Genomic DNA, 17,040 nt, shown 5'->3' with positions numbered 1-17,040 from the left:
AACTTGTGGCTTTTAACAACAATATACTTTGTTTAGTTGACAAACATGCGCCAATTAAGACTAAAACTATTAAAAATAAACCATTTACTCTCTGGATAATGGACAATATTAAATTGCTTATGAAGCTCCGAGATAAAGCACTGCGAAAATATAAAAAAAATAAAACTGAGTTAAATTTAAACTATTATAGGCAATTGCGAAACTATACAAAACATGCTATTCAGCGGGAAAAAATATCATATTTTAACACACTTTCTACAAAAAAAAATCGTGATTTTCGGATAAACGCTAATAAACTACATCTAACTAAATCAAAGAATACCGATTTGCCTTGTAATTTTAGTAATCCAGAAGCCCTAAATAATTATTTTTCTCAATGCGTTAACCAAATTAACAATAATATATCACATACCAAATTAAATTTTTACAATGAAAATAAATGGAATAATAGTATTCAAGAATTAAATTTAAGTCTTGATGAAGAAAGGGTTAACAGTATAATTAAGACCATAAAATCAAATGCTATAGGAGCTGACGGACTTTGTATAAATGATATCAAGCTTTGCCTACCTTTTTGTAAAAAACCACTTCTAAACATTTTAAACACTTGCATTCTTACAAATGTAAATCCTGATATCTGGAAAAAAAGCACTTATAAGACCCATTTTAAAAATCTCTAATCCAAAAGAACTAAAAGACATAAGGCCTATAAGTATTTTATCAGTGAAGAACAAATTAAATATAGGCTATATGCGTCTTAGAAATCTGTACAGATTTAAAAATGTCTTAAAGAGTAAAACCAAATATTATCTCTGCAATAGCCTTATTCTCTCCTTACTCGACTACGGTAATATCGTATATTCTAATTCTATAACATCTGAGCTTTCTAGATCTATACAAAAATTGCAAAATAGCTGTATAAGATTTTCTTATAGCGCTGCCTATCGGGAGTATATCACACCTTATTTAAACATAAATTCTATTTTAAATATGGAAAGGAGAAGAAAATTACACATATTATGCCTTTATATATAAAATAATAAGTCGGGTCAACCCCCTTATTTAAATAAGTTATTTACTACTCTCTCGCATTTACACAATACTCGTAATGTTGTAATCACTTTTGCCACTAATGTTAGCGTTCGTTATAGTTCTTAGGAAACAGCTCCGAGTCCAAAACGTTGGGATTCAAACAAGTCTTAGGACAAAGTCTACTGTCTTTGTCCTAAGGCCTCTGGTGTTTTGGTAATAAGTATTTAAAAAATTGCTGAGACGAAGTCATTAAAAAAAAATTGTAAGTTGCCACAAGAAATTACAAAAGTACAAATAAGAAGATATGGTTTATATTTATGCTAGCACGGAAGACAGAGTGTGCTCATTAATAATATTAATGGCTTTACTGTTCTCGTTCCTCTTTATGAAAACTTTCATTTCTTTCACCCAGCAAAATTTGAAGTTCGAATTTTTACAAATTTCCCTAGCTTTCTTGTGAAGTTGCTTATAGCTCCTTGACAAATATATATTGGCCATACTCAAATCCTAAATCTGTTGTCTTTAATACATGATTTCTTTTCATTTTAGCGGCATTAATAAATTCGTTTCTTTTAGCTACGGATGAGAATTGTATTATATTCTGATACGAGAAATATTTTAATATGGTAATATATTTTTGGTTCAATCGCTATATTTCGCCTACTGTCTTAAGTAAAGGTGGTACTTGGTGACACGGGTTTCTACTTTTTGGCCTCTTCAGGACAGGATAACCAGAAAACCATAAAGGAAAGAGAAAAGAAAAAAACACAAGTGGTCACGAATAGGAGCGAACAACATTGTTTGCTTTAACTCTCTGTACTACCTTTCTTTCTTTGAAACTATATGAATTTAAGTTAAGATTGTATCACACAAGAAAATAGAAATACATATATCGACGGCATATTTATTATAGATCAGGGAATATTTTTTTGAATTTTGTAAAAAAAATTTCAAAATTAAAGAAATGTTAAAAGTATTGAAAAGATAAAAGTAGGAACTTAAGATTTTGAAAAGGAACTTACCGTTTGTACAACTGTCGAAGTTTCAGAATTATTGACAAATGCTATGGGTGTAACATTAACCGGTGTAGTTTTGATCATTTTAAGAAAAGTCGGTGTTGACAAATGAAACGCATTAAACGACGTATTTAACCGCACCCATATTTCTTCCAATTTTTCCCTAAGAATGTTTGGATTACTATCAAGCCACCTCAGCGTATTAATACAATAAATTTGAATCTCCATCATTTCTATACTCTTTTGACCTGTAAAGATAGCTAACCGTTGAAGCATTTGATTTATTGAGATTTCTATATCATTTCGCAACATAATTTTCTTCCTTTCCTCTTCTAAATTATCTTTTTTACAACTATGCAGCCCTACTTCGAGAACTGACTTTACAGTCCTTGAGTCAATTAGCAGCGCAGCTGTACAGTTTGTTAAATCACATAAATATAATGTTTTGCATCCTGCAAACAAAAAATAAATTTATATTGGTAAGAATATATGTAGGTAAAACCAAAAATGAAATGTATTTTTTTTTTTTATGAAATCCAAATATTAAAATATAGTCTACGAGTTTCTAAGTATAGATTATTATTGGAAACTTTTCTGATTTGTATTTTTACTCAAATCCGCTCTACTTATGAGTTTAAAAATTCTGTATGTCTATAGCGCATTTAGATGACAGACATAGTTTGTTCAGAATATTCAGCAAACAATACTTTTATTCTCTTAAAAAAATTGATATCTTTAAAAAATAATTGTTTTCTCCTATTTATAATGTCATAGTATCATCATATTTTTTTTCTATATTTCATACATTCCAAACCATTACATACCAACTATTAACCCCTTTGCTTATAAAAATAGTTGCTATAAAATATACTCTGCTCTAAAATCGCAATGAGTGAAATTTTTAAAAGCATAAGTAAGCTTTAAGAGAAACTTTCGAAGGGTTCCAATGGTCTACCAAACTACTTATATTTGTAATCTTTCGAAAAAATATTTAGAGACTTTTCAGATGCTTGGAAAATAAACTTTCTTGTTTTTGTTTTTAAGAAAAGTTAAAGAGGATATCTCCTCTTCATCATCTAAAATCATCTCAGTGCATAGATTCACTGTTCAACCTCAAAATTTTTTGATTTCTTGTTAGTAGCAGGAGAGTTACCTATGGCAATATTTAATATCTAAAGAGCAGCATGGCTTTCGTCAAAAGACACATTTTAACAAATTTTAAATCTAAGATAAATAAAAGCAACAACCATTTAAGCCGGTGGATTCTATATACGTAAGCTTTTGGAAAAGTTTGAAAACATCTATTTTTATTTTCAAACCTTATCGTGGTTTCAATTCTCTGACTGCTCGGATTTAAAAAATAAATTTATTATTTAAATAATTCTGTAGCTGGATAAAAAGTGATAAATTCCGCCCTCGTACCTAATTAGGCTTAAAGCATGATTTCTTTTATAAAAACTTAAATAGTTGTTTAATGTGAAAATAAATAAGTCGAATAAAACTTAAGTAATTTAATTTTGTTTTCCTTAGTTGTAGATATAAATAGTTTATACTCTTAACCCAACCACTATCAAAAAAACTCACTATATTTTATTTTTTACATCTGTAGCAAATATTAGCTTTCTCACCTGCATCATGAGAAAAAGAGCATCCGGAAATAGAGTGCCTATATGTATGACCTTTGTACAAAAAAGTATAGTTATTCTCGTTTGCTTTGTTCGTTTTTTGGTTATTATGTTCATAGAATAGTAATACCAACTGCTCTTCACCTAGCAGAGGAAATTTTTCATCTTCACTTAATGAATTTACTCTTTGACAAGTGACTTTGTGAAACTCTCTAAAAAGTTTACTTTTTTCTGTAAGGTTGTTGCTTATGGTACATGTGTGTACTCCAATCTGTAAAAGAGATAAAAGGTTAATAATACACCAAACAAATAAACCAGACAAAATTTTAACAGGTATAGGTGCTTTACTACTATAATTTTGGTCCGTGGGGACCAGTTTGGAACGTTTAGGTTTTATTTCTGAAGAGCCTTAAAGGAATTAAAAAAAAAACTAAAAATTATCAGATGTCCTTAACTCTAGGTAGTTGAGGGGACCAAGGTATATATGCGAAGGAAAGAAAGGACCAGTTTTTGGGGTATCATGCTTCGAAGAACCATAATGTGTTATATAGTCGCATTGTATGTCAATATAGTGTGTTATATATATCACATATTTGTCAAAATTTATTAATTGTATCTTAAATACACCCCAAATACTAAAATCGGATCAATAGCAAACTAGTTATAACAGTCACATGAGCTTAAAATTCAATATTTCAAACATCTGCTAAATTTTATTAATTGTAACCTAAATAAACCCTAATAACTACATATCAACCTAATCGGACTAATAGCAAAAAGGTATGGTAGTCACTTAAACTAAATATGTTATTTAGTTTAAGTTTTTAGTAAAAAAACTTTATGGAAGACCGACGCACTGTTGTAAGACCCTGTGGAGCCGCTGACGCCCTATCAACAAGGCACTCTACGATAATTCCTCGTCAAAAATTCATATTTTTTTTAACGATTTTTATATTAATGAACAAACTTCGTCATTGGAGTAAGAATGTTTATTAATTAATTAAATTCTACTAAATTTCATTATGACATGATAATCTTTTATTTTTTGGCAGTTTGACGAGTATTTAATTAAGAGAAATCATGATTTTATGTAACATAGTTCATTATAATTAAGTGCTTAAGATATTAAAGAAATTAAATATATTAGGGTCCCAGACGACCACGAGCTACCTACATTTTCAAAAATTTCTCCACCAAAAGCGTAGTTAATCCTGAGGATTAATCCTAAGGATTAACTGCTGCCACTGGTAATTATAACCACCAAACGGCCTTCACAATCCACAAAAAAATCCTCTACCAAACAAATCACCAATCTTTGAAAACCTTTCGGGAGTCCTGAAGAAACTAATATCTAAAAAGGTAGAGTGAAGATATTATTGAAAAAGAACAATGATCCAGTCACCAATTCATAAATAAGCCTTAAAATCAGTTGACAGCTAACAACACTGTTGCCAGCTTTCTATAAGATTCTTAGAGGCTCCACTGAAACTTGCCAGCACGAATTAGAACGCAGAATTATCAATGTCAAGATTTTATTTTGTTTTACTTTTATTTTGCCTTTTTATTTAGTCGACCTTGTTGAGTTAATGTTTTATGACCCTAATTAGTGTGATTTTTAGTTTTTACTTGTAATAAATTAGATACTTTATTATATTCTTTATTTTTTATTATTATATTATATTCTTTACTTTATTGATATTCTAGGAAAGAGCGGTCGTGAGTCGAGCATATCTCTTGTAGTTGTGGAAATTTGTGTTAGTAATAAAACTTATAAATAGGGAAAAAGGTTTATTAATATAAGAACACGTCCAAAAGAGAGTAACGTAACCTAATATCTTGTATGCTACAAGAGGGAAATAAAAAACACCTTTCACTTACTGACATCCGACTACTGTCAAACTAATAGTAATATTCTATAATAGTAAGGATGTATTGATTGTTGCACTTCATCTTTGTGTTTACCTAAATTTATTTTTCATTATTTCTATCGACACATATCAACTCCTTTAAATCCTTTTTCCTTCCCTTCAATATCGCTTATTATTTCCCATACTATTATACGATCTTTACTGGCAAATTTCTCAAATTTTAAAGACTATGTTCTTGATTTTAATGTAGATATTTTTGCAGTAACCGACACCTGGTTTCACTCAAAAATTAATAGTACTGATATTAATATTACTAATTATAATATTGCGGGGTGTGATAGGTAAATGAGGCCGGAGGTAGTGTCGCTTTTTACGTAAAATCAAATTTCAAGTTTTATATAAAGTAACGCTTGATATTGTTGAATACATTTGGATAAAGATCACTTCAGACAATAATCACGCCATCATAGGACAGGCCACCAAATAATAATTAATTTTTTTTTCATACGTAGAAGATGTTTTAGCTAACCTATACACGGTAATTGAAAATATAATATGCACTGGCGACTTAAATATAAATTTTCTAAATTTCACCGATTCCACTAAACGTTTAGAATCACTTATGGATACTTTTGATTCTGCTCAAATACTTAACGAACCTACTAATATAACTTCTACTTCGATAACCCTTATTAACCTTATTTTCACAAATTTTGAGCACATTAAAGACGCTGGGGTCCAAAACGTCTGTCTTTAACATTTAATTTTTAAATATACCATCTTCTGGTATATTTAAAAATTAAATTTTAAGTGGAACAACAAAGACCAATAAGTTTCTCTTTTCGTTACCAACGAACTCTCATTTACAACGGATCTCTTACCAACTTTTAAAAGGATCCGAAATTATTGGCATAATAGTTACACTATGAATGATCTAGACGACAAAGTAAAACTTGTTTACACTACACTAAAACAACTTTTTGATTGTCACGCTTCCTTAAAAGTATTTAAACAAAATAGAAACTATAAATATGCTTTCTGGACTAAGAAAAATATAACAAATCTTAAAATTAACAGATCAAAATAAAAAAAAAATCAAAAATTAACAGACAAAGTTTAAAAAAAAATTAAAACTTCAAAAAACTCAGATCACTGCGCATTATACAAACAATTACAAAATTTTACAACAGCAACTCTTCGCAATAAAAAAATGCTTTTTAAAAATAAATTTAACGGAAATTTATCTTGTAAGGAAACATGGACAAAAAAACCTAATATTACCAAAAATATGCAAAGATGCATTCCAACACATCAAACAGGATATAGCTGTGCTACAGCAATGACTGACGTAAGTGATGATATCTTTCAACCGTGGGATGGATAATTTTAGTATAGGATAAATTTAGTACTTTTGTTTTGCTACACAATACAAAGGCTTTTGACCTCATAAATCATGAAATTCATCTTTCTTGCATTACATAGTTTTTTTCAATTGTGAAGTTAAGTTTTTTAGTTCTTTGTTAAGTAATCGTCGACAGCAAACATTTTTGGAAAGTTCCAAATCTAATACTATAACTCTATTTGAGGGTGTCCCTCAAGAAAGTATATTAGGACCATTTCTTTATACAATTTATACTTCCGATTTAAAGACTTTTTAAGATGTTGTAATTACCAGTCGTACCCCGACGATACTCAGCTTTATTTTCACTTTAATGCTAATAATATAACACTGCAAATCAAATAAGTTATACCGATCTACAAAATTTTATTACAGTTTCCAAAGAACATCATTTAAAAATAAACCCTTCAAAATCATCAGTTACCTTATTTGGAGGACAGAAAAGCCACACATCCAGAATAAGCGAGAAACACAAAATAAAAATAAATGACACCCCTATTATAATAACTAATATTTCAAAATCGTTAGGTCTTATTATTGATTCTGATCTTCTATTTCATGAGCATATAACTGATAAATTATAAGAAAGCGTATAGAGTTCTAAAACTTATCTATAACCAAAGAAAAGTCTTATGTCAAGACTTAAAAAAGCATCTATGTAATTCTTTAGTGTTATTCATCTTCAACTGTTGTGATATCGTGTATGAACCATGCTTAGATCAAGTCGAATCTCGTAGAATTCAAAACGTGCAAAATGCATGCCTTCGTCTTATTTTTAGAATCCGTCGGCGAAACCATAATAAGCTTAAGGATATGCTATCTCGCCAATACTGTTAACTCATTCAACATTTGTCTTATCCTGTGCCAACTTTAAAAAATAAATTAAACAATTATTATTCTCTCGCCAGTAAAGAAAAAAATTAAAATAAATTTATATATATATTTTTTTTCATTCATAATATAGAATATGTATTCATCCCGACAGTAATCCTTTTCCTTCCCTTTCCCGCTCCTTATCCCTTAATGGATTAAATATGTATATATATGATGCTTCATGCTGCTTGTATTTTTTATTTACATTATCTAAAAGTTTTATTTTTATTTTGAAGCCTCATTCCTATATTTGTTAATAGATATTTAATTAGGCCTAGACAGTTTCTGGAAGCGCCTGAAGGCTGCATTGACATGGCCTGTTATTTTTCATGTTCTATTATTATTTTCCGTACATATTTGTGTAAATCTGTTATGAACAATTATAAATTTTGTTTATTATTATTTTTATTAATATTAAGATGTCACGAGTTATGACCAAAATAGTCTAGGATACTTAAGTGCACCAAATCATAATCCTCAATAAAATTTCTATACAGAAAATGCCTTATTCTAAATAATAAATATTTTGCAAAATAATGTTTTCAACATTATACTTCGATACGTGACAACGTCGTGATGACCGGACTCGAACGCACATATTGTCGCACTATTTGACTTTGCGTTATTCGAACTGCTGCAATACATATTCTCTCTCAGAATGGAAAAAAGTAATATCATGATAAGTGGAGTGCAATATCTACGTCCGTTGGCTAACAAACAACCAAATGTTTATTTTTATCTTGTTTTTGATTTTTCTAAATGTGTAGTGTTAAAACCAATATATTTAACAACTCACATGTTTGCAATGTTCATTTCAAGCGTATATTTATAAAGAGTATATTTTAAAAACAAAATAAGTTGTAGAACGAAGTTACTAAATTATTTGTAATTCCATTATTTTTCTATAGAATCACGCGATTCTTTTTCCAATCAAAATTTGGCTTTTTGCCAATTGCCCTTCAAGTGAATTTGCGAAGACCTCAACCTTTTGTTGTGGGTCGGAGATTTTGGCACAGCATAAAGAAACCAGCAGTCGCACTTCAATAAAAATACATTGGCTTGAATAAGCAAGTTCATACATTAACAAAATATTTAAACAAAAATAAACATCGCATTTCTACATCTAACAACGACGATATAGAAGAATACGTGCAGAAAGTTAATTAGGTATGTACCATACATTTAAGAGACCATTCTTTGAATAATTTTAATCAAAATCACAAAAGTTTTTATAAAAAAAGCTACGCTTTGTAAAAACGCTATCAAAATAATCACTAAGTACGGCGCTGAACTAGGCGATACACCTATGAACACAGTTCGATAAACAGTGAGCTCGGCATCCGGAGAACATGGCTGCGGCATGGCTAAGGATGCTATTAGTTCGCTTACATTTTCGAGCGGAGTGCGACTGCTGGTTTCTTTATGCTGTGATTTAGGTGTTGTTGTGAGTAATGAACGGAGGGGGGGGGGTTTCCCCCCTCCTTTAACCAGATTTATGGCGAGGCGGAAGAGCTCAGAATGATATTCAATATTTTTTTCAATACCATCGAGTTTTTGCTCCCTTCTCTCGGAGTTAAAGTCACACGAGTTAGAGTCACAGCAGTTTTACACGATAAAACTGCTGTTTTACGAACGGCTTGCCAGATCTTATAGCCAGCTTTCTTAGACGGTTACGGCGTCTAATTTTTCTCTCTAATATCGTCTGGGATATGAGTCTTATTGAAATTCCTTGGGAACTCTCTCTTAGCTGATGATAAATCTTCAGAGATATTTTGCGTCAACCTGTTTATGGCGCCTTCGAGGGAAGGGGTGTCGTTAATAGGGGGGACTGGCGGGCAAGATTGGAGGTAATTTCTATAAGAAGCCCAGTTTGTGAAGAATCTGGCACTAGAAGGGGCGGGGTTGTTTGCGAGGTGACCTAATTTCATGTAGATGGGAAGGTGATCGGACGAGAGTTCATGCAACCTGTGTGGGCATGGGAATATCTTTGAAGAAGAACATGTCGAGTATTTCTGGGGCACCATTTGTCGAGACATGAGTGGGTTCTTAGGAGGGCCATACATTAAATGGAATGGCTTCCGCCATTTCCTGTATGATGAGGCCTTTTGGATGTTGTCGCCTGCATCCCCAATCAAGGTGTTTGGCATTCGAATCGCCTCTTACCAGGATGGGGTTATCAGGGGAGAAGAGGTTTGCCATTTGAACCCGAGTTACTTCTCTACTAGGGCGTGAGTAAACGCAGCCTATCAGTATAGGGCCGCTACTCATTTGAACCGTAACAAAAGTGGATTCAAGAGTTGGATCTGGATTTGGTGAGTGATAATGGTGGACTGATTTTTTGATACCGATTAGAGTCTCACCACCTCTCTCATCTAGCTTGACATCCCTTATGACATTATAATTGGCTAGGTATTGGGGCTTTAAGAACGTCTCTTGAATCAGGAGAAGATCGAGACCGTGGTCTTCGAGAAACCTTTGTATTTCTGCCTTTTTTCTGCCAATAATGTTAATATTGATAGAGGTGATTTTTAATAACGAGGGTTGAAAGCGAGGAGTGTTTGCCATTAAACAGTTTGAGGAGCAGGCGAGAATGACTGCATCAGCTGTAAAACCTTGTGTTGCATGTTTGTCATGAGTGTGGTGAACATTTCATGCTGATTAGGAGTTGAACCTGTTTTAGGAATGGGCGTTGTAAGTGGCGCCGGGGTGGAAGCAAGTGCAGGAGCAGCAAGCTTGGCATTGTTTTGTTGACCCCACTTGACGTTAGAGACGGGAGGGACTGCCGCTGCCGCGCGGGCGTTTGTAATTTGTTCAGAATTTCTGGGACAGCGATGGCATTGGGTGCTGCGTGTTTTAGCTCGTTGAGCTTTAACACGTATCACCACGGAACCGAGAGCATGGAGTTGGAAGATTTCCTTTTCTTCCCTGAGGAGTACAACTAGAATCATTGGAACTAGTTTCCTGTCGGCGTTATACCAACGAGAGACAGAGAAGGGGTGGAAACCCTTGGATTTCTCATCTATTTATCTCATTTATTTGTCTAATGTATTGTTGTAAAATGTATGTATGTAAATAAGTTAATTATTCTCATGGTTGTTGTACTTTTTTGCTCTTATTTTGCAGTTTAAGTTGAGTGGTTAAGTTTATTTGGGACTCTACTTATGCTTAGTTTCTATTTACAACTATATAGTGTCTAGTTTTTACTAGTTTATCTTATTTAAAGGTCTCATTTGAGCCCCAATTTATATTATTTATGTTATTTATTTATTAATCCTAATAGTTTAAATTTTCTAAATTTGTCTGTTTCTATAAGAGTTTCTATTCCTGGAGTGTGTTTCAGAAGGAGTGTTTCTGAATTATGTTACAGTATTTATCGCGTAGAATTTTAAAAATGAGAATTTTATTAATACAATGCTTTTTTTTACAGTTAGCTTAATAATTTTTGGTTTCTTAAAGTTCTTGTAACTTTATAATTAACGAATACATTTTTATTAAATTTTGGATAACGTTATTTTAAGATACTCTGAATCGAATGGTAATAAAAAATTAAAACTGAAATAAATTTTCAACATTTTGTGCCGTGAGAAGAACCAGCAAAAGTAATAAATTAAAACAAAAATAATATAGAATAACTTTGTATTCGGTTTTAAAAGTTTTCTCCGAAATATTCTGTTTTAAAAAAATTTAAATAAATACTTTTTCCAACAATATAGAGAGAGATGTTCAAAAATCATTTGTATTAGTACAGTAAAAGTATTAAATTCTTTTTTCAAACCTCTTGATGTTTTGCTATGTTTTGAAACTATTAAAACATTTTAACTTACCTCCATTGCTTCACTTTCCCGCAAATTTATACTTAAGCCAGCAGAACATACATTAGATTTCGCACACATATAAATCATGTTACAGCTCTTTAATGTCACTGAAAATTCTCCTCGTTCGCAACTAAGACTCCTGTCATCTATATAGGTAAAGCCTCTATAGTACAGAATATTATGACTATTGCCCACATTTACAAGCATCGTAATGAATAGTGGATCAGTTGGGTTAAAACCAGGCACCTGATTAAAGTCTTTGCAGGATGAAATCTGTAACAAAAAAAATTTACATCATCACATAGCCTCAACCTTCCCACATAAAATGGTGAAAACCAGAAAAAAAAATTCGCCATAGAAGCAAAGTTATTAATGTTTATGTCACGCAGGGTCCAAAAATCTCTCAATTTAGCAGAATACGTTCTTACAATATGCTTCACGTATTGTAACAAGGATATAAAGTATACTATACAACTTAAGACATGCATGCGGTAATCATAGTATTAACTTGTACTAACAAATCTTACAATATCAGAGGTTAAAACGAAAACGATAGCATTCCTCCCCTCCCCTCTACTAAATAAAATTAAACTCAAATTGAACGAAAAGAAGCATTGTTGTCCTCTCTTTAACTTAATCTTTGCCAATTTCTGTTTGATGTTAATGCATGGGTATCATAATCATATTTTAGAACTGATAAGTTTTAGTTAAATTTTTTTAGTGGCTAAAAAAGTTGAAATTGATTCATCCTTATAGTGGATGAATGCCACTATAAACTACTATGAATTAAATTATGAGAGGTCGTTGCAAAAATTTAAATTAATTAAAAGAAGTTCAATCAACAGTCGTTATTTGTCATTCTCAAGTTTCACATAATATTTAGATTCTCTATTAAATATTTTTCAATTTTGGAATAATTTTTATTTTTATATAGGTTATTCTTTTATTTTATATATAGGTCATATTATAAAATCTCTTGGAATCATGCCCTATTATAGAGTTTTAGTTTTTTAGAGTATTAAGTTTTTCTTCAAAAAAAATGCTTCCAACAAAATATAAAATTTGTTACATCAAAATGTTTGTAATAAAATTCTTGATTTGATTAATAGCCCGAAAACTTGAGTATAAGCAAGCGATTTTACTTGCAACATGCTTGCAACTCTTTACATCCTAAACTAACCATAGTTTTCAACTTCAAAGACAACAATTAAAAATTTTACATTATTTAAATCCAATCAGAAAACTTGTTTCAAATAGGGCAATGTCGTCCAATTTTTATAATATATGTTAATATCATTAAAATCATCTAAACATTTTTAAACAACTTATTATTGTTTAAAGTTTATATATTTTAAAGCAAATTTAAAAACATTAAAACTACACGTCTACAAATAGTAACCTAATTCAAAAATTTTTCAATCAGGCCGTGTAGGACATTAAATTAGGAATTGGTAAACCAAATATCTATGACATTATTCCTAATATTATCTATTATGCACTAACCGTAATATTGACATCCCTATACTTAAAAGTATCACAAGTGTGAATACCCTCTATAACTTTTTCATTTCCATTTTCAGTAAAAAGTCGCAGATTTCCTGTACAGCTATTTGATCTGAAGCATTGGAATAATTCACTAGAGCTTTGTCCTAAATGGTATTTGTATCCTGTAACAGAAAACATTATTAAAGAAAGATATATATCGGATTTTGTTTGTATAATTTGATGCCATAAGTATTAAGACAAAATGCATTATGTCTTCTTTTATTATTGCACGAACAACAAAATTAAAAAGTGATAAGAGATCTGTAGCATCAATTTGATTGTTTTATATTTTAAATAAAAAGACTCCCAGAAACAGCAGATTAATGAAAGACGTTGCATTAAACCTTGAAAGCAATAACTGCTGACTGAATCCCCTCTCAGAGTATACGTCATCCATCCTAAAACTAACATGTTTGTATAATTCTCCTTAAACTGATTCAAGCGTGTTAATCGCCACTGCATAATTAGGAAACAATAATGAAGAGGAATAAAGTAGGCATGATTTTATCAGGGAGTAGTTAGGTTAGTTAGTCTAGGATCTTTAAAGAAGATTTTATGATGGTATTTATATGAGCTTTAAAGGTAAGCTCTTTATCAACACAAACCCCCAGGTCACGAACAGAGGCACAATTTGGAACTGTGGTATAATTTATTACGTAACCAAAGTCAATCACACCTTTGAGCAAAGAAATTAGCATCTTACATTTTTGAAAGTTACGAGGGAGTCACACCATATAGACTCTATAGACTCTATAAATAAGCTTAATCCAACTAAAAGTAATCTTAATCCGAAAAAATCTAATTTTATGGTTTTTGGTAACAAAAAAATAGTGGGTTTTTAAAGAATAATTTAAATGTAATTATAAATAATTCGAAATGAACATTTAGAGACAGTACTAAAAACTTGGGGGTTGTTATCGATATTCAAGTAAGATTTCAAGAAAATTTAAGAAAACTTATACAAAAATCATTTTATTCTTTGAAAATTTTATACACTAATAAGCACATATTAAGTAAATCCCTTAAAAAAGATTATGTGAAACTCTTGTGTTATCTAATTGTATCTAATTGACATACTGTGACTGCGTTTATGGTTTTTCTTTGGGTTTGTAAGAAAAATTTTTGGGTGAGTAAATATATATATATATATATATATATATATATATATATATATATATTTACTTTTTTTCTTACATTTATTTTTTTCATCTTGCTCCATTTTTGTTACAGGGTTTACCATTCATAAATAAATAAATAATGACTTTTATTAAGACTTATTTTAGATTAGATCTATTAGCTAAACTAAAATAAGAAATATATAAATGTTACCTAAATGACTACACTATTAGTTCATCAGAGCAAGATGAAAAAAATAAATGATCTGAACCTACTGAACTGCACAAATTGCGATCTATCTAATGAGTAGCAAAATTAAAAATCTTTACTAGATATTTATGAAAGCCTATTGTACAAGATTTTTTTTTAAAAAGAATTGCATGGTTTATCTAACCTATTGAATGCCTTAGCAAAATCTGCGTAGATTGCATCAAATTGATACAAGTTGATGTTAAATTAGAGATTGTTGATCTACACTAAAAGAAGCAATGCTGACTAGGTAAAATAAGATGTTTAATTTGGTGAAACACGTTGCTATAAATCTAGGTCGCAAAGAAAGTATGTTTTAGAAAAATTGGACAAAACGGAGATTGGGCGATGGTTCTCTACCATATTTCTTTTTCCTGACTTGAAGACAGCGCATTTATGCTCGTTTCCAGATGTTGGGAAAAGTGCTTGTAGTGACAAATTAAAAAGTATTCCTAGAAGTTCAGTATAAGTATATGGAAAATCACCTAGGAGAAAAAAAGGAACAATGTCAAACCCTGCAGTCTCTAATTATTTAGTTTTTTAAGTCATGACAATACATGACTGAAATCAGCACATGGAGTGGAGCTGTTAAATACTTTATCAAAGAAATTTGCAAGAGTATTCACAATTTGCAATGAAGTAGACAAACAGCTGTTATTGTCGTTTAGAATATTAGAAACTCTAGATGTGTTTCCTTCATGGTATATAAATTTTCAAAATTTCTTGGGACTATCGTGTTAGAATTTTAAGTATTTCGTTCTATTATGAGTATTCTTAAATCGACCCAGATCAGAAAATTCCTAAGTTATACAATACTGTATACAATAATGCCACCTTCGTATTATTAGTTGGTTCTAAAAATCTGGATATTGATATTAAAACAACCTATGTGTGTGAACAATAGTTCTTATGTTAAATTCTTCAATAAATCTTTCAATTTTGTTAGAAACACCAGGAATAAGATAAAGCTAAAATAAGATTTGTGGTAAAAAGTGGCGGAGTAAATTTAATGCCCGGATTATCAAACCCTTTAAAGCAAAATTTTCCAAAAAGTGTTTTGATTATAATAATATTAATAATAATATTAACATTAATATAATAATAATTATTATTATTAATAATAATAATAATTAATAATAATAATTATTATTAATAATAATAATATTATAAATATTATTATAATTATCGTCTATTAACGGATTTGATGTTAATTTTAATAAAAAAAATTTACCTAATCATTCGAATTATAAATTCTGGGTATAATATTAATGTTGAAAAATTTGAACTTCTTCTAAAAGAAACATTTAATTTATATGTACATCTTTATAGTTGGAACTATATGCCTTGTACAATTCACAAATTGCTAGTTGACGGGGTTGAATTCATAAAAAAAATTGATATTCCTAGTGGAAAATTTTCGGAAGACGCTTTGGAGGCAAGGCACAAAGAGACAAGACAGCATCGACTAAATCATACAAGAAAATCGTCAAGAGCCAACTGCAACAAAGACTTGATTGTTAATAACTTCAGATCCTTACTTAGCGACATTAAGACAACCCCTCTTAAAACAAAAAGATATAGAAAATATAAGCGCATATTTGGTATTTGGAATACTTTTATTAAATTTGAAAAATTCGAGTAAGAGTTGCAAGATGAAGATGAAAATTCTCCAGATTCAGATTAAGATGACTATTGTTTTCTCATTTTTATTTCAAAGGTACTACTCCTCTATTAACTTTTTAAAAAATAAAGTAAGGGTATAGGATACTGTAATATTTGACTTTTGATTTAAGCCTGAATAAGTAGAATATTATTGTTTTGTTTAATATGCAAAAAGGTGTCCCCTAGGTTCTTTTTTGTGTTTACTTGATAGACCTAAATTTTAATATATATATATATATATATATATACAGTGACTGCCTAAAGTTCCGCATAAATTCGATAAAAATTAGAGACATGATTTTTTGAGAAAACGCTCGGACCCGTCGATTTTTATTTTAAGTTGCGCATTATTTCACATAAATTTTTGTATACAGGGTGGAAAAAAAAGATATGACGTCATCGGTTATTTTTTTAAGTGGAATGTTATATTTTTTATTGCATTTATGAAATATAGGCAAAATTCCACGCAAGTTTCATATAACACACCTTCTCTCAAAACTCAACTGCTTCTGAAATATTTACATTTAAATAACAAGAAAACAAATAAGTACGTCTATTTACAAATTAAGGTAAAATCGAGGATAAAAATAATGTTATAAACACTGCCAGGTGTTTCTATTTCCATGGTTGCACTTGTAAAGAATATATATATACAGTGACCGCCTAAAGTTCAATAAGTATTAACGTTTTCTCGACCGTACTGCGACACAAGTAGTTTGGTTATTCTTGGGAATCCGTCTGTTTAAATTTATAAATAAAAATCCTTTATTCTAATTAAGGCACCTTTATATTTCGCTACTAAATTTGTAGCTTCTTCGGGAGGAAAGCTAAAATACCAAG

At 30.5% G+C, this 17,040-nt stretch overlaps 1 protein-coding gene across 5 annotated transcripts in view; it reads right to left on the bottom strand.

Moving 5' to 3' along the window:
• The window catches only part of LOC126742655 (uncharacterized), an 83,522-nt gene that overhangs the window by 2,795 nt on the left and 63,687 nt on the right, over positions 1 to 17,040 (bottom strand). For all 5 annotated transcript variants that reach the window (XM_050449389.1, XM_050449391.1, XM_050449386.1 and 2 more), the window contains 4 exons: positions 13,132 to 13,295; positions 11,638 to 11,901; positions 3,677 to 3,944; positions 2,055 to 2,500 (listed from right to left, as the gene is read on the bottom strand). In XM_050449389.1, coding sequence (XP_050305346.1) covers positions 2,055 to 2,500; positions 3,677 to 3,944; positions 11,638 to 11,901; positions 13,132 to 13,295 — 1,142 coding nt within the window. The remainder of the gene's footprint in view (positions 1 to 2,054; positions 2,501 to 3,676; positions 3,945 to 11,637; positions 11,902 to 13,131; positions 13,296 to 17,040) is intronic.

Source organism: Anthonomus grandis, chromosome 12 (assembly GCF_022605725.1).
Source record: "Anthonomus grandis grandis chromosome 12, icAntGran1.3, whole genome shotgun sequence".
Classification (NCBI taxonomy): Eukaryota; Metazoa; Arthropoda; class Insecta; order Coleoptera; family Curculionidae; genus Anthonomus; species Anthonomus grandis.
The sequence above is the reverse complement of the archived record's forward strand: the minus strand, read 5'-3'. Positions and strand labels throughout refer to the sequence as shown.